The sequence below is a fragment of the Streptopelia decaocto genome (genome assembly GCF_964273445.1).
Source record: "Streptopelia decaocto genome assembly, chromosome: 2".
Taxonomy (NCBI): domain Eukaryota; kingdom Metazoa; phylum Chordata; class Aves; order Columbiformes; family Columbidae; genus Streptopelia; species Streptopelia decaocto.
In genome coordinates this window covers 70155822-70174263 of record NC_138655.1, presented here as the reverse complement: position 1 = coordinate 70174263, position 18442 = coordinate 70155822, and the positions used below count along the sequence as shown (strand labels likewise).

Genomic DNA, 18442 nt, shown 5'->3' with positions numbered 1-18442 from the left:
GCTTGTTACTTGGGAGAAGACACTGGTGCCCACCTCTCTACAACCACCTTCCAGGTAGTTGTAGACAACACTAAGGTCTACCCTTGGTCTCCTTTTCTCCAGGCTAAACAGCCCCAGTTCCCTCAGCCGCTCCTCATCAGACTTGTGCTCCAGGACCCTCACCAGCTTCATTGCCCTTCTCTGAACTCTCTCCAGCACCTCAATGTCTCTCTTACAGTGAAGAATATTTGTTAATTTAAGAAATCATAATTTTATTATGTGTTTTAAGATTTAGAGCAAATTTATTTTCTGCATGTGAGTCAGTGCCCATGTTTCAGTAGGAGAAAGATGCTGGAAAATACTGAATTTCATTACAGCTCCAATAATAAAAAAGCTATCCGTGAAAAACATACACAGATGAACTATTATGAGGGACAGCAGGCAGGCTCTTCATGCTGCGGTGGGAGGGAGTGATACTGTACAATTCTGACAACTCTGCAAGGTCCAAACTTGCATTAAAACAATTTCTGCAAGAGACATGTTCTACACAGCCCTCAAAATGTCTAATGGCAGAAAAGCTTTCTCTTACGCTACTGCATACAGTTATTTGGTAAAGCGTGTTGCCCAATTTTCATGACATATGTGTTTAACAATACTTTTTCTTCCAATAGTTGAGTACCTAGCATACTTTTATGCTATGACACACAGATTTTGCCATGTTGCACGATGAACTTTCTCCTCCAAAGTTCAGTTGATCTGGAAACATAATGTAACATGCCCTACACCATTGCAGATTTCAACCTACATGAGAGTTATAGTGGGGATGTTAGGTTTTTTTTCTTTCCTGGTTTAGTTGGCTCCATTGTCTTGACTATTCTTGATAATGTAGCTGCAAGAAAGTCACTTTCCCTGAACAGTGGCAAAAGCGCGTTTTTGTGGTTTGTTCTTTTTAGCTGTAAAAGGACGGACTGTTGTGCTTTCTCTGCACTGTCAGCAGTTACTTGCCCTCTGTCAGGGGCAACGTGTACTTCTTGCTCTGTTGCAATATCAGGGACATACTGGAGTTGGCTGGGAGTCACTCGAGCACTCCTTTGGGCTGCTAAGCCCCTTCAGCTTGCAGTGCCTGGCTGGCTTGATTTTTGTTTTCAGTCACAAGTGGGTTTGCAGGCTACCAATACATAGATTGCCTTTTGCTTTACAAGGCCAGCCCTTTAAATAAAAAAATCTGAATGCACAGTGAGTTACAGTCCCTCTTTAAGACGATATCTTAAGTTTAGGTGCAAGTCTTTATATTTTATTATGAGTCATGGTTAAGTCATAAATCATTTGCTATATGCATACCTTAGGTTTAGTGCTTCTTATTGTTTCTCCTCCTACACTGGGGAAACGTTGCCCTTTTGCATGGTGGTTGCAGTGCAGGGTGAAAGCAAAGTGACATACCCAGGCCTAATACTTGAGCCCTCTACCTTGTAGCAGGCTAGAAACACCTATCCTGGGGGCATCCCTGTGTAACCTCATCTAGGTGTTCCTGCTCCGGCAGGGGGATTGGACTGGATGATCTTTCGAGGTCCCTTCCAATCCCTGACATTCTGTGATTCTGTGATGTACGTTGTTCTTTGTAAACACTTACACTACCCTACAACTGATCATGTCCAGCAGACCAGAAATCTTAAAAACGTGTCCTGGCAGGCTGGTTTTGCTGTGCCAGCCTATCAGTCCAGCTCTTGCCTGAACTTCAGCTGCAGGTTCAGACCTGCTGGTTTTGTTTCCCTAGATGGAAGTGCCAGTTGTCAGATGTTCGGCATGGTTTGTTTTTTCTTTCTGACTTCATGTTTATGACAGATCTGGAACCATGAGCTTATGGACAAACCAGTCTTAACAGTTTATTGAACAAGTAGGGAAGAGAGGGACAAGTACTTTAAAAGTTCTCGAATTGCCTTACAAGTCACATATATTCAATTCGTATTCAATTCAATTTGCCACAATGGTAAGCCTTTTTCTGCAGTACAGTGTCCATTGCTGCTGTAAGTCTTGTTTCTCATGGAATGCGGAAGCAGCTCACCAGCGGAATGAGACAGATGTAATTATTTTGCAATTTGGACATCAAATCTGATCAAAACTACATATTGCACTGCTTTCCTGGGGTACTGTAAGGAAAAACAACACTTTAAAATATTTTAAGTTCTTATTTTAGCCTATACAAATGGAAGTAGAGCCTGAGGTTTTCTGTGGAACCTTTGATACAAGCTTGTGAGAGTGGATTTTTTATGAATGAGAGAAATTTGGAGTGTCTGTCATACAAAAAAACCCAAGGTAATGTAGCTTGTGAAAATGTACCTAAGTGATTTGCATACTGACGTGCAAGATGCACATGGCAGAACAGGGAAGTTAATTGATTTACTACTTTGTGTAATTCCATTTTTTTCAACACTGTGGAAATCCAAATAAGTAGTTTAGGAAATACAATAAAGGAACTGATGAAGAAGAGTAACTGTTTTTAGATATTTTATTACTGCCTACTGACAATTCAGAAATCTGAGTCATTAGAATCTTTATCAGACATATCTGAAATGCTGTACTGTGCAAACAGTGATTCTTCTGTGTTCTCCTCCATTACAAAATGGCACATTTGTTAAAAATAGGGTGAAAATTGAAGGAATGAAAAAAAATTTTACATTATTTACATTTTTTTCTCTGTAACACATCTACTGAATTACTCATGTTTTGATTTGTAATTATCTTCGTAATAAATTACTTTACCAATATTTAATTTACTATATTCTCCTGATAACCTGATCTTCCAAGGTCTCTACATCCACAACTGGATAGAAATACAGACCTACAAAACAGAAACCCCACAGGTGCTCTTAGAGCTTCTATGTAAACAAGGATAATAATTTTAAAGACCTTTTTAATGCAGTGCAGGAGGTTTGAATGGATGGAAGATGTTTTTAAAAGCTAAGACAGCTTAGACAGAAATGATTACTAACCTCTGGTACGTGTTTACTTTTATCAGTAGATCACAGAAGGATGTGCATTAGTGGGGTTATTGCAAGCTGTACGCTTTTGGAAAGAAAATAGTTCATAATGGGAAAGAAAACTTCAGGAAAAACACTGTATATGTCTTTCCTTGTTCTTTTTAATGTTGTTTACTTGTTTTGTGTTCTGTTTTCTCTCCAGACATTTTCTTCTCTGGTTGCTCAAAATTTCTGCCCTGACAACCTCTTTTTACACCCTTTTAATGATAAAATAAAACTAGCTATTTGAGCAATTCAGAATTGTGTAAATAATGTCAAAAATGGGTGGGTTTGCCAAATTTGCTGCCTGAATTTTTTTGTTTTGTTAAGAGACTTTAATATTGTGATTTTTTTCTTGTAGTTGCTCTGTGTACTATCACCTGTTAGTATCACCTCCCTTATGCAAAACTTTCTCATCATAATATTTTAATACTGAAGCTTGAGGGTAAGCACTGTTTTTTTAAATGATAGAACTTGTATCGATGTGCATTGTTAGGAAATTAAGATTCTCTCCTTTCTTGTTGCCTGTAGAAGGACCGCGGCTGTTTGCTTGCTTCATGCACAGTAGAGTTTTCATTGGAGATATTCCCACAGGGCATATGAGGGGCAGTTTCAAGAAATAAGTCAGAATATCTACTGTGTGGTTCTGCCCTTCCAACTCTACCTTTCTCACACTCCCATCACTGAACACTGCATTTGAAGTATCTATTTCACACTCGCGAAAGAGAAAAACAAAATTACCATGTGGCATATCAACAGTTGGTCTTACACAAATAATTATTCTCGTTAGTCATGTAAAGGATAGTTTCAATTCTCAAGTGACACTGAGCACTGTCAGCTACTGTTAAGGCAAATCAGGCTTGTGAATGCTTATCTTTGAGCTGTCACTAAATACTCTTCTTTAGAATCCATGTTTCTAAACTGCATTACAAGGCAAGCCCTTTAAAAAGCATCCATCTAAAATGGATGTTTCAGCCTGCTTAATTAAATTGTAAGAATGAGTTGGCAAGTTTGATATAAAACTGTCTAGCTGATAAAATTTGAGCATTCATGCATTGGGTGACACCCTGGCATTTCTTGGCTTATTTTGAAAACCATTCTTTAAAAATCTCATAAGAAGCAGCTACATGTTCTTCAGGTGAGACCGTTCTGACATTTGTAAGGTAGTTGTCCTTCGCAGCTGTTTCTTCAGGTTGGATAGGAAGTCATTTATGAACTTGGAAAATAAAAGACACAAATAACTGAAAAAAAAAAAAAAAATGAAGAGCTTGTTCAAAATGTCTAAGACCAGTTTTGCAGAGACAGACCTGCACAGATAGATTTCTTAAATGAACAAGGTCAACAGCCTGGGGTCACCTGCAGCAGAAAGCTGAGGTCCTCTATCTGTATTATTTTTATTTATTTCCCTTGGAATGTAGCTAATATGCAGTCTCAGGTCAATAAAACACTTTGGATTGAAACACTTCTCATTCATTTTGTTTCTTGCTCACAGGTTAACACTGAGCGGCTCTACACTGCAGTTGCAAAAGCTGTATATATTAGCCTGCTGCAAGCTCTCTGCTGCTTGGATTGGCCTGCTACCAGCACTTAGCCTTGCTACAATATAATTAGGTCTCATGCTCTATGTAGATCTGTCTTTGACAAAACAAAAGGATCTGAAGCAGTTGTCTCTTGGCTAGCTATAGATGAATTCCCTACCTAGTGACCTGCAGTGTTAGTTTCATTCTCAGATGGACTTTTTGTCTTCAAAACAGTTGCATGTAGTTTTGGCTTTACAGAATTTTCACACTTTCAGATGTCCATTTGTCTCCATGAACTAATGAACATCACAGTCCACGTTTTTGTTGTTCAACACCCACAGCATTAGCTTTAGAAAGATGAGTTGCCCTTGTAGAATCTGAATTTGGAACTGAGACTGTTGTAATGACCTGCAGAGAAGGGTTGTGTGAAATTGAGGGCTGTGCATCTGACATACACAACTTTTACAGTTCAGCTATTAGGTGCAGTGAATATTTGAGCCTGAAGACTACACAAGTGTTATCAAATGCATTGCTAAAGGTGTGGTTTTTCTAGTAGACCGTCAACATTTTTCATTCATAGATTCCTTTAAAATTGAACCCTGAGAGCCATTACTTTCCTTCAGATCATTTGTGCATAGGTGAAACTTCAAGAAGCTATTTCTGAGCCTGCAGCCACTTATTTTTTGTTCTTTTCAGAACTGTTCTGCTTTATCCCTTGTAAGTGTGTCTGTATAGAGTATCAACTTGAATATTTGTTTGAGCGCAATTGCTCACAGTTGTTCTGAAGTGCCTGATTGCTTGTCACCAGAAGTTCTACAAAACTTCATTCTGTCAGCCAGGAGTTGAAACTTAAGAATTCCATGTAATTTAAGCATCTCTTGGGGGTGTGTAATTTAGACTTTATTATAATGGCTAAATTTTCAACCAGATAAAAATGCTGTATCAGATAATAAAACACAAGGAGAGCAAATTTAACCTCAAGCAGGCATCATTCATTTGAGCTGCTGCTTATATCTGTCATCATGAAATGCTTTAAATTAAATCATTGTCCCATAGAGATTCTCTAATTAAATCAATGTCATTTCAGTGCTTAAAAAGTGCCTATAAGAAAGATGGGGACAGACTTTTTAGCAGGGCTTGTTATGACAGGACAAGGGGTAATGGTTTTAAACTGAGAGGAGATTCAGGCTGGACATGAGGAAATTTTTTTTACCATGAGGGCGGTGAAGCACTGCAGCAGGTTGCTTACACAGGTGGTAGATGCCCCATCCCTTGAGACATTCCAGGCCAGGCTGGACGGGGCTCTGAGCAACATGATCTGGTTGAAGATGTCCCTGCTCCTTGCAGGGGGGTTGGACTAGATGACCTTTGAAGGTCCCTTCCAACCCAAACTATTATATGATTCTTTAAATAGTAATTTATTTTATAAATCAAAATGCATCACTGCTGACCTTTCATGTTTGAATGGAGGTAAATATAAACCAAGTAAGCCCAATAATACTCCTGGTAATTAAACTTTTAAGTCCTTGGCTTACATTCTTTAACTTTTCCAAATGTTGACCAATTTTTTGCCACCACAATCTTCAAGAATAAAGCTAAGGACAAGTTCGTAGTAAAACAATCTTTAAAAATGACCGTTTATTTGAGATGATGTAATTCATGTTCTTTTTCAAAATATTATGGAACGGGGAAATCCTTTCTGTCAGGAGCATGCTTTTTGATATAGTAATGAAAATCAACCTGAATTTAATGAAATTACAAGCCTTTGGAAAAATCTTACTTTTAATATGGTCATCAGAGATTTCTTAAAACATTAGTAAGTTCCATGAAGAGCTTCTCTGCCAGAGTTTTCCAGCTTGGCTGAAAGAAGACTTCTCCTGCAGTTGTGGCTGTATACAGTTGTTCTCTGGGCTGAACATGGGCCAAGCACCTGACATGAGAGCAGAGAACTTCTTCCATGGGTGGGTTGTCCATGGCTCCACGAGTCTAAGTAATGGGGAGGTGGAAGCCGGTGGGCTTGAATGCAGAACTTGGACAAGTGCCTATGGAACTTGGCACCAGAGGCTGCAGAGATTTAGAAGGGATCCAGGACTAGACATTACAGTAAAGAATGGAATAGGAGACCAGCTGGCTGAGAAGAAAGGGAGTGACTGGCCAGAAAAGCATAATATTGTGTAGGACTAAACTGGAAGGGACTAGAAGTCCTTTGGACCCAGAGAATGGAAGCAAAAACTGGTATGAAGTTTTAGAGAGATCTGACGGGAATATTATTTAGGCAGAGAACAGGGACAGACTGAGTACGGGACTGGGGAGAAATAGGTGGAACTGGAACCAGACACAGCCAAAACTGTAGACAAAGTGATAAGTGCAGACCAGGGTTGGAGGGGGAAGAATTCAGATATGGAGCCAGAAAGGATGGGAACAATTAGGCAAAAACCAGTTGTGAGTGTTTGTATTGGGTGTGAATGCAAATGTGACAGGAGTCTGCAAGGCATTGAACAGCCTTGCTGGACAGAGAGGTTGATTCTAGGAACAGTGTCCGAGGAATGCAGATGGATACCAGGAGTCAAGGCTGGGTGAAGGAGGTTTGAGACCCAGGTTTATGCTGGAAGCAGCTAGACAAAGAAATTGCATTTTCAAGGAATGGGAAGAATAGTTTGTGACCATTTCGAAGGACTTCACATTTCTCATAATCACCCTTCAGATAGGAAATGTCCTGGTAAAATGCTTTGTTCCTTTTTACTGCTGCTGCACTCAGGAATTTATAGTTTGAAGGTCTGCAGTGTATTCATGTCTGTACCACAGCATAACAGTTGATAGTAGACAAAGTCACTTAATCAGGCTTTCCCCAGATGGTCACTAATTTAGTTTGTGGGTTTCAGACTTTGGAGTTCATTACTTCCTGTTGCTTCATTTGCAGACAAACTGAGGAGTCTCTGATATTTTAACTGAATTTAGAAAATTTGCTTTGAAGCATCAAGTTCTTGGTAATTTCAAGTACTAAGAAAAATGAGATACTCAGAGGATGCATTTCATTTTGGTCTGTCAGCTCAAAGAAGTTTTATGAATAATGAATTGTGTTTTGTAATGGTGAAGTATGCCATTAGAAAACCTAGGAGAATATTAGTAAATCTGCATACAGAGGAATGTGTGCAGTAAGTAGTATGTGGGGCATTGCATAGAACAATAAGGAATAAACAAAGCAGTCACTAGGTATGTGCTCATTTCCTCACTGCTATTTATTTTGCTTTAAATGTGATAGGACCTAATGGAAAACTGGTAGATGCCAACATACTGGAAAACTGAAGTGTTCTTCCAAAAGTCTGTTTTCTAGTGAACAGGCATAATGTGTAATTGAAAGTTAGCCAAGTCAATCCTTTCCTAAGCTGCTCATAACTGTCCTTAATTTTTCAACTTTGTATGTGTATGTGATGCATATAGATCTGTTCAGACTGTGTTCAGTGTCTTAAATCAAAGTTATTTCAGGTGTTTTGTTTTAAATCCATAACACTGGTAAATAGGTTGAGCCTTTAATCGTACTGGTGAAGAACGTGAGACATGCCCAATTTTTAAAGGCAGCACGAAATTTAAGCCCTGCTCATGTGTTTTCCAGAGCAATAGTGAAGCTCATCTGACTCCTCCAAGTCTAACTGTCAGTCTACTGTGCAGGAAAATACCCAGACTGGGTGAGACATTAGATTTTAACAAGATGGAGTCTGTAAACAAGTACTCCTTCTGAACATCAAAACATAGATATCAGGGTATCACATGCTATTTGCCTTTGTCTGAGCCTTTGAAGATTTCTAGTGTCTTCTGTGCTGTTGGACACAGCGTGGGAGCTGCCTTTGCTCTGTGACACAGCTCTGATGTCTGCACCTGAAATGGAAAGGTTGGAACGGACCAAGAAATTCAGAGACCTTTGTTTTAAATACAATGTACATACAGGCTATGGATGCTGATGTACACACACACCCTCAACACCCTGTAGGCCTTTTAAGCCTTTTGGGTTTTGTTTTTCTGTATTGAGAGTATTGATTTCCACCTACCTTTCTTTCTGCAGCTAACAAGGGTGCTGCTGAAGTATTTGTTTTTTTCTGCAAACTATTCTTGCTTTGGAATCAGACTTTGTTTCTTTGCTCTACTTTTTCTGCCCCACAGTATTTTGATGCATGCCGTAGCCTTAGTGATCAGAGGAGGGTTCAAAGTCATATTAATATTGTAAAGGGAAAGCATATCCATGAAGTTCCAAATTGTTTTCAGCTGTGGCACCTCTCTATGGTAATTGCAGAAACTATATTAAGATCTATTTCAGCCTGTTTCAGTTGGAAGGGAACATACTCTCTGCAGTGCACAGCCTGTTTGGCCTGTCCACAATTTTATTATTCATGATGATTGTAGTGTCTGATCAAAAATTATTTAGCTTCTTGCCTGGTACTTGTTTGATATAGAATGACTATTCATCTTGGTGTGGAATTGGTATGTTGTTAGCATTGGTTTCACAAAACATCCATATTCTACACTGTCAAGTAATGGAAACTGTAGTAATCAGTGGGATTCTGATGAGCAACATAAGTTCTTCTAATTATCTCATAAACCTGCTTTTATGACTGGAAGTACAAAATTATTACTTGAAAGTACTGTTATCTTAAACAACTGAAGAAACTGAAGAGACTTTAATTCCGTACATCAGGTTGCCCATAAATCCCAAGAGTAAGGTTCTCCATAGGTAGCAAGCGATGCAAATTATGCTCAGCATAGCAAAAGAAAACATCATATTAATACTTCTGCCTGTTCTTGACTGTTGGAAGTAAATAGCTTGAATTTTGCCTCATTTACACAGGGGTAATTTGAAGTATATCTTAAAATCAACATAGTGAAATGGAAATTGAAATTTACCATAGGGATTTCTGCAGTTAGAAGTGTCAACAATATGGATAAAGTGTGACTCAGTGATATAGGATATGGCATTTCTAATGGAGCAACAACATGAGAAATAACACCTGGGTGTCCGCATTCCCACTCCTCTGCTTTAATTAAGTCATGCTCTCAATGTATGCACTCAGGAAATAGGTTGTAGGTACATACACATGCTATTATGATAAAATAATAAAGGTTGTACATGTAACAAATATTGTTGATAATGAGTACTTGATACTTGTATTCCAGCAGTCCAGGACTATTTGGGTGATGCCAGGACAATATTAGCAGACTTAAAAATGTAAAAGCAAACAATTTTAGAAGTAACTAGTGATTTTAAATAGAATCAAGCTGTGAAAAACAACCCCTTTGGAAGTACGTCAAAACTCCTAAGTCAGTGTACTTGCAAGTCGGACCTCTTCTGATCTTTCTCACCAGTAATGAAAACTAGACATTTCCAGTGATTTCTAGAATGTTTTTGGGAGTAATGGAAAATGGGGTACTCTGGATAAGATGAAAAATATTTCTACTTGTTGGAGAAGATTGTCATGGACATCTAACTTGTAGCTGCAGATCTCACAAATACTTCGGATTGCCAGAATTGTATTAAAATTGCATTCTGTAGCTTACACTGCATCAGTAATATAATGAACTATAAAACCTTCTGTAATTTCTCATTTACTTCAGTTTTATAGTAAAAACCTTGAGCAAACTTTCTCAGAAGTCTGTATTTCTGAGAAGGCTCAAGGAACAAGTTTTGACTCCCTGAGCTTGTGCACTGTGCTAAAGGTGTTGGCAAGAGGAAGATGACTGTATTGTATGAGAGACCAAAGTACTGAGAACATTTTTCTTAGTGAGGAAGAGGAGCCTCCTGTCAGTAATATCCATCAAGCTGATATTCACTAGGGAGCAAGTCCCAGGCAAAATTTATGTGGAAAATGCTGGATGTCAGAAATGTGATGTTACTATGGAAATGATTTATTATCAGCTAAAGGGAATTGTAATGGAGTCAAGGAGCTGGCAATCCAATTTAATGCACATTTCAGGTTTTGGAATGAAGTTGTGAGAGAATATAGCTGTTAAATGTGATCTGTGCATATTTGCCTAGCATCATGCTGCGAGCTTGTGAAGGAATACTGATATACTGCTTCGCATTCTTCATTGACAGACAATAAACTTGGTCAGAATTCAGCTGATTCAAACACCATTTATGAGAATTTACTGTTGGAATTATTTTACAGTTATTTTATTTTACTGATTTGGGGCCTTTTGAGTGTTTTGATTCTGCTTAGAGTGCTTCTCCTACTCATCTGTACAGTAGTACATCTTCCACAACAGAGGCCAGGTCTCCGAGCTTTCAAACTCGCTCAAAGCCCTTGTTTGCCCAGTGTTCAATCTCCAGCCATCACGCTTCTGAAAACAGTGATTACCTGGTCTTCTGTATATTGCCAAATTGTTTGTTTTACTAAACAATAAAATCTATCTTTTCATCTGACATTAAAATCTATTCCCTAAAACAATAGTCATGAGAATATTGCTGCAATCTGGACTAGAACAGGCAGTGAAGAGGTCAAGAAGTGTTCTGTTACTGGCTTTTTACATGCTGGCAAAGGACTATGACCCTTGCACAGGATCAGCTCACTGAGGCCTCTGGCTCTAATATTAGCTATGGAACAGTAAAGTATTTGTGGCCTTTGGGCATTACTGTAAGGATATGGTATCAGGATACAGCCCTTCATCTCCTCAGCCATGTCCTGAAGTTGCTTGGGCCAGAGAGAATGTTTTGGGCAGGTGTGAGCAAGTGACGGTTTCCTGAGGGCCAAGGGACTTGCAGTTATAGGACTTTTTTGGTCATGCGTATCATAAAAGGAACACTGCTTTGCTCTGTGCGCCATCACCGAGTGTTTACAGTTCTGCTGATGGGGCATCTGTAGTATTTTCACTATGTTCAGTATCTCATAAGATTCTGAACTGTAACATTTAATTTTTAAATATAAATAATAACAAAGAATTAATGATCCTAGTTCAGGAATGCTCTTTTCTCTCTATGTAAAGATTGTTTGGTTTTTTATTTTTTTTTTTAGCTATACATTACTTTCCTATTAAAAAGTTTTCTTGTGGTTCTCTTACTTCCCTTGGTAAGAAGACCACGCTGCTACTAATAATCGCAAACTTTATTTTTATGTGTGTTGAACCTTTTCCAATAATCTTGATCATGCCCCAGATATTCAACATTTGCACTACTGTATTGGGTTCTACTACCAAAGGGTCTTCTCATTGTCCTTCCTTTTTACTCCATGCTAGTAATAGTATAGAAAAAATGTTTAAAATTATGTTTAGACCTTGTAAATAGCATGACTGTTACCTTTTATAGACATTTGCACAGTGTTTTTATACTTGCTGGAACTTCCAAGCATTTATGTTTGGCACTTTTACAGGATGATGTTGATTTCTTTCCCTACTATTACTTAGAAGTGGTTATAATCATGAGATCTTGGTTACCCCTGGGCTGATTATCCAAGGTGTAGGTTCACTATTTCATATTGTTTCAGCCATTCCCAGGCTGCAGGAAAACCTGCAGCTGCACTATTAAGTGCTTCTTTGCCTGCTAATGCCTAATGCCTCTCTTCTACTCTCAAAAACAAATGTGTTTCCAAGTTTCTGAAATGTAAATGCTCCTGTAAAATGTAGCCTAATCTTCCTACATTTTGCAGAACTGTTCAGTTCTGGGCCCCTCAGTTCAGGAAAGATATTGAAGTGCTGGAGTAGGTCCAGAGAAGAGCAACAAGACTGGTGAAGGGACTCGAACACAAGACCTATGGGGAGAGGCTGAGGGAGCTGGGGTCATTCAGTCTGGAGAAGAAGAGGCTCAGAGGTGACCTCATCACTCTCTATAACTACCTGAAGGGAAGTTATAGCCAGGTGGGGATTGGTCTCTTCTCCCAGGCAGTCAGCAATAGGACAAGGGGGCATGGGCTTAAACTCTGCTGGGGAAATTTAGGCTGGATATTAGAAAGAAATTCTTTACAGAGAGAGTGATCAAGCATTGGAATGGCCTGCCCAGGGAGGTGGTGGACTCACCGTCCCTGGAGGTTTTTAAACTTAGGTTGGACATGGCACTTAGGGCCATGATCTAGTCAATGGACTGGAGTTGGACCAAGGGTTGAACTTGATGATCTCTGAGGTCTTTTCCAACCCAGTCGATTCTGTGATTCTGTGATTTCATACAAGCTGCTATTCTTCTCCATTATGTCTCGTATTCTTAATAGGTAAGCACTAACTATATTCTAGTGCACTGGTTTACACTGCTAAGAACTTTATCTTGTATAATGTTGTGTCATGTGAAAAGTGCCTCATACTCATTAAATATGTAAATTATGAGTGGTTTGACCTGTATTCCAACACAGTGTGAAATCTTAAGTCCTCAATTCAGAAATTTTCTGAAAACTCAGGGTTAGATCCATAAATGTACTGATGTAATCTGTTTTTTTATTATAAAAGTTAATACAAAATACTTATGATTTGTCAGCTTGGTGGGGCTCATCAACAGGCCTGGTTTGGTGGTATTTGGTTGTGGTTTATTCTTCATTAGTATGAGCTGAAAGTAACTTCTTTGACATCAGTAAGTTTATCCTCCCATACTCTGTGTATTGATTACCCTTAATTTGATTTCTAAGAATAACCCCGTTCTACTAGCTGCATGGAGCAGCATGTGTAGTTGTGTTAACTGGGATTGTCTTACTTGTTAGCATTTATGTACTTACAATTCAAAGCAAAATAATCCCATGGCTGTCCTTCTAGATGCTGAGAAAATGCTGGAGCTGATGCCTCTGCCTCCAGAATACCCAGCTCTCTGGATTCTCACCTACTAAAGGATATTTAGTCATCTAACTCACAGAGGGAATGCTTCTTTAGAAAATGTCAAGTGCAGTAAATAGTAGGGATGGTAGAGGCAAAAGAGTCTCATGTTGAATCCTTCTGCGTTACAGGAGTACAAACGCAAGCTTGCCAGAGTGTCCCAAGTACGGAAAGAACTCAGGTCCCGCATCCAGAACCTGCCAGATCTCTCTCGACTTCCCAACGTCACGGGCAGCCACGTACACCTGCCGTTTGCAGGAGACATCTACAGCGATGACTGATTACAAGAACATCCTTCTATAACCTCTACTTTTCTGTGAAATGAGGGGTAGGTCAGACTGATTGGTACTCTTGTAGTAATATTTTTGTATATGGTTGAAGAGTGTCAGTAAAAATACTCTAATAATTTATAAAAAATGGTTTAAAAAGTTGATTTGTTTACTATTTTATTGGCGAGTGAACATAAGGGTACATTTATAAAAGTGGCATCTGTGTCTATTACATTGAAGTATGGGTAATTATCTTTTGTACAGATTTTAGTTGGGTGCCCTGTAAAAAAAAAAAAAAAAAAAAAGCTAAGATTTTTCTTATGTACCCTATATTTAATGTAAAACAACATATAATCAACACATACTTCTAACTAGAGACATTTCAGTTGATACTGTGGGAGTGAAAAGTGGAAATCACAGGCTTATGTTTGCAAGAAGGTTGATGCAATTTAATGCAAGGTTAAAAGTGATCTTACAGTCCATTACATTTAAATTACCAACTCCCAACACAAATCAAGTGGGGGCTTTTTTGAAGTAAATGTTACTAACCAATTTTGTATTGGAAAACATAAATCATGTTACACTGAGCAGATCTTTAAGTGACTCAAAATATTGCAACATTTTAGTATCATTTAAAAGGCAGCATAAGAAACTATGCAGTCAACCAGTTTAATTGTTTCAAAATGGTGTCTTTCTTTTTACAGCTGCTTAGTTTCTAAATTGAGGGACCATTCATTTGTAGTCTAATCCCTTTCTGGAACATCCGTCACCATCTAAAAAGGTTAATCTGAGAAATGTGAAGCCATTTTACAGCTTTAATTAAATTGAAAGGTCATTCTCTAAACTGTCCCAACTGTTAAATGTCCATTATTAAAATTTGACAATGCTGTGTAGCATCCATCCGTGCAGCAGCGCGATGATACAGCCGTGCTGTACATCCTCTTCCACTGAGAAACCCCGGAGGCCAGCAGGACATACAGCCCCACACCTCCACCCACTCCAGCAAACATTTCTAGATCTTGATCGTCTTTTCTCACAGAACGGGAGGAGACAGCTCAGGCCCGTGTGTAAGTTAAACTGTGGAAAATTATTGCCGAGTGTCTGTTTTTCAAGAAGTCCTTTGCGTGGCACAGGTGTGGTATTTGCCTACAGGTGGCTGAATTTGTGAAAAGTCCTTGTTACTATACTATGCACCAGCTTTTAAGTTCACTTAAAGATACAGACAGGCATCTAGCAGATTGCCAGAAAGTTTAGGCTTTTCAGTCCATTGGAATTAGGCACGTAATTGTTGAGAAGTGATTTACAAAATGCCTGCCTGTACCTTTGGCATTTAGATGACCTTAGAAACCTAAGCTGCAAGTGTTTTCAGATGGATATATCATCAGAGTATCTAATGGTAGCATTTTGTTCATGGGTTTGCACTTGCCAGGCATTGTTTTGCATCAGTTAAGTTCATAGTTTACAAGTTTAACACCCTTCTCATGTGAAAGCAATTTAAAAAATAAGTAAATAAATAAATCTATTCTTCCTTTTCAAAAGCCACAATGATTCAAAATAGTCCTTGAGTGAAATTGTTGAAGATGGTCATCTGTCACTTGCTATTGACTTCTACAAGGCTAATCGCTAGAATACTTGCTGGATGTGAATGGAGAATAATCTTTAAAATAGATACACTTGGACATTAGCACCTCAGTCCAATTATCTTTTCTCATGGAAGTTGCCATCAATTAGACCTCAGATAAGCAGGAAAAACCCCCACAAGATAAAAATACAAGCTTTTGACATAGCATTCCGTAGTATGCAATGTAGAATATTAATTTCATCAAAAATTTGGCCTGACAGAGAGGAATCCTGAAAACAGTTCATGAGAGCTCACCAACTGTCCAAAGATTTGCAAGTTTTGAGTGGCAATTTTCCACTCCATAGGAAAAGAGCTAAGTATAGTGGATCCAGAGGAATGTTTAAGTCTAATATGTAAAATTAAAAAACACTTAATGGCATCTTTTCAGCATAGATTCTTGATAAGAAAATGTTCAGGTACAGTTTTCATATTTTAAATATTTATGTTCTAGTATGTTAAATTAAGCTCATTAATTTATATATGCATGTGTGTGCATTACAATGGCAGTTTATGTTCAGTCTTGCTCAAGAATAGCACCAAATTTCTGATAAATAACAAAAAATCTTAATCCATTAAGAATTATAAAACAAATATTAAAACAAGAAGGATAAACAGTGAAGTCATGGTTGAATCCCATCTATGGAAAACTTCATTTGTACCCAGAGGTGATTGTAAGTGCAGCGGTGTGGCTTGTATAGGATCTGAGTCTCAGATACGCAAAACCATAGGGAATTAAGCTTAAGCTGTCTTTTGCTACGTTAATTAAAAATAATTATAATAATAAAGCCGAATGCTGAATTTCCTTCATCTCTCAAGAATATTAAAAGACACTTCACTAGATTTCTTTTTTGTATTCATAACTTTTAGTGAAAATGTTGCTTATCTACAGATAATGTAGACCTGATAAAAGAATGAGGAAAAATCTCAACTTCTTGATGTATATAAGTTTTAATTTTGAGAGAGTGCTATTTTCTGGATATATTTTTCTTTATTGTGAAATTGTTTACTTCAAGGAATATTTCATAGGTGGGTTTTTGGAAATGATCTCCCAACATTTGTTAGGAAAGGAGGACTTGTGGAAGGTAAAGGTCACTCTTACAGCAAGTGTCATATATTAGTGGCTGAATGGTACATTGTTTTTTATTTATATGGGAAGGGCATCAGTTATCAACTAGTTAGAAGATTTATATTGTGACTGTAATAATATAGCAGGAGATAACATGGTACAATACAAATGCAGACTTCTTACATCTCAGGAAGAAAGGAGGGTGGCTGGGAGAAGGGAGGATGCCTAGGAGCTAAAAGGGAGAACATGCCTGAGTGGAAATGAAAAGAAAAACAAATGTCAGCTTTTGTCATCACAGAAATAACAATGTGGAACTCTGGGCAGCACAATGTTTCAGCTGTAGGTGGGATTATACAATAAAACTGCTTTGGGGTGTTGCCACCTCAGGAAAGGAAATGTGTGGGTGTACCCTGCTCCTTTGGTGTGACTCTGCTCAAACCAGAATGCCCACCCTACAAAAGGCACAATTATAAAATATCTGAACATTTTTCATCTAATAATAAAAGCATAATAATTAGATTATTTGTTTCACTATATTGCACTTTTAGTGAGCATTCTCTGAAAAAAGCAGCGATAATCCTGCAGCTCTTTGCCATATGAGAATGCTTACCATTGAGGTCACTGGGACTGCTTGTATATTCTAGTGTTTGCAGGCTCAAGCTGTGTTTTTGCAGAATGTTTTGAAAGGTATCGGGAATATTATCCCGTTTAGTGGTTTTAAAAATAAATGTGAAATCCTTAGTTACAAAAATTACCATTCTTAGAAATTGGGTTCCATTACTCCTTTTGAAAACTGAACTTCACCCTGCAGTGACATCAATTTGGCCATTTCACTCCATTAATGTTTGTATTAATATATTAAAACACCTCAGTTAATCCCTAGCAACACAACCCAGACTATGTGCTTATTATGTATTTTATCCAAGTAGGCTTCTGAATGTTGAAATGAGAGCTTTCATTATGATAATGTTCCTGTTTACCTCAAGTTTATAAAGACAATGTGTTAAGATTTCCACAGACTTAACACCGCTCTCACGAAGTCAATGGTAACTCAGTCCAGTACATCAGTGATGACGTAAAATACGTACATAGGATGCAGTAGCCCCCTGCACAGTTGACCATGGGAGCCATGGAAATCAGACATAGGCTTGATTTGCCCTCTACAGAAGAGCTGGATTTCAACCTTTTGAAATGTAAGCAAATAGATTCATGGGTGCGGGGTTTTGTCAGTGGAAAAATTAGTGAACTAGAAAACCAGCACATCTGAAATTTGACGGTTGCATTTATAAATATTTAGGGCCAGTTCTGCTCATTACTCATGCATATAATCACAGTGACTATTCCTGCAAGAAAACAAATTCAAATGTATTGTCTGAAGTGGAATTTTTTTTAACAAATGACCAATTTTGTCTCAGCTCCTATTTCAGTGTGTCATTTATCTTGATTAAGTAGTAAATCTCTTCCATCTTGTTAGTTAGAAATCTAATTCTGATTTCATCTTTACAATATTTAAACTATCCTACTAAGCATGATGTTTTTGTGGGAATTTGCAAAAGTTCAATAGCACTCGTTACTTGTTTGCAACAAAAATAGACTCATTTGTTAAAGCTAACAAGAAAAGTTTGAAATGTAAAGATGTTTCATTATTGTGCTTTTCTGACAGAATGTGTAATCCTTGTGTAATTTATGTCCTCAAAATAACACCTGTATGTACGCTCTTTCATATTTAATAGAATAAAATGTTGTAAAAACATCTTCGAAATGGTTTACTGCTTGCCTTCTCAACCTCAGTGTGTGAAATGGCTTAAATATAACCTGCTCCCTATCTCATAGTGATGCTGAGAAAATGGTCTCTATTAATTCTGAATTTTATTACTCCCTGTATTTGTATTTTGTGTGACAATTTTCAGTGAGGAAGTGGTACATTAAAAAGTCTGACGTCATATCTCTAGAACTGTAAATTTCTTAAAAAGAAATACTGTTCATATATTAGCTAGTTTGACCAAAGTTTGTGTTTCTTCAGAGGTGGGGCTGCGAGGGAACCAGTAGTAATATGCCAGCTTGAGGTTCCCTATGCTCAAAAACAGGAAAATGGCTCAAACTGATGTGTCAAAATAAAACAGGCTTTAGTTGAGCTGGTTATATTAAGACACACCTTATAATGTTTTCAATATATGGTACAATGCCATTACTGC

At 38.0% G+C, this 18442-nt stretch overlaps 1 protein-coding gene across 2 annotated transcripts in view; it reads left to right on the top strand.

Moving 5' to 3' along the window:
* RPRD1A (regulation of nuclear pre-mRNA domain containing 1A) overlaps positions 1–18000 on the top strand; it is a 48935-nt gene extending 30935 nt beyond the window's left edge. The window contains exons 7-9 of one of the 2 annotated variants that reach the window (XM_082044038.1): positions 13423–13619; positions 14265–15669; positions 15711–18000. In XM_082044038.1, coding sequence (XP_081900164.1) covers positions 13423–13572 — 150 coding nt within the window. In that variant the 3' untranslated portion in view covers positions 13573–13619; positions 14265–15669; positions 15711–18000. Of the gene's footprint in view, positions 1–13422; positions 15670–15710 lie in introns of both variants that reach the window. The other variant, XM_082044037.1, reaches the window with a different exon arrangement.
* Positions 18001–18442: the final 442 nt, after the last annotated feature.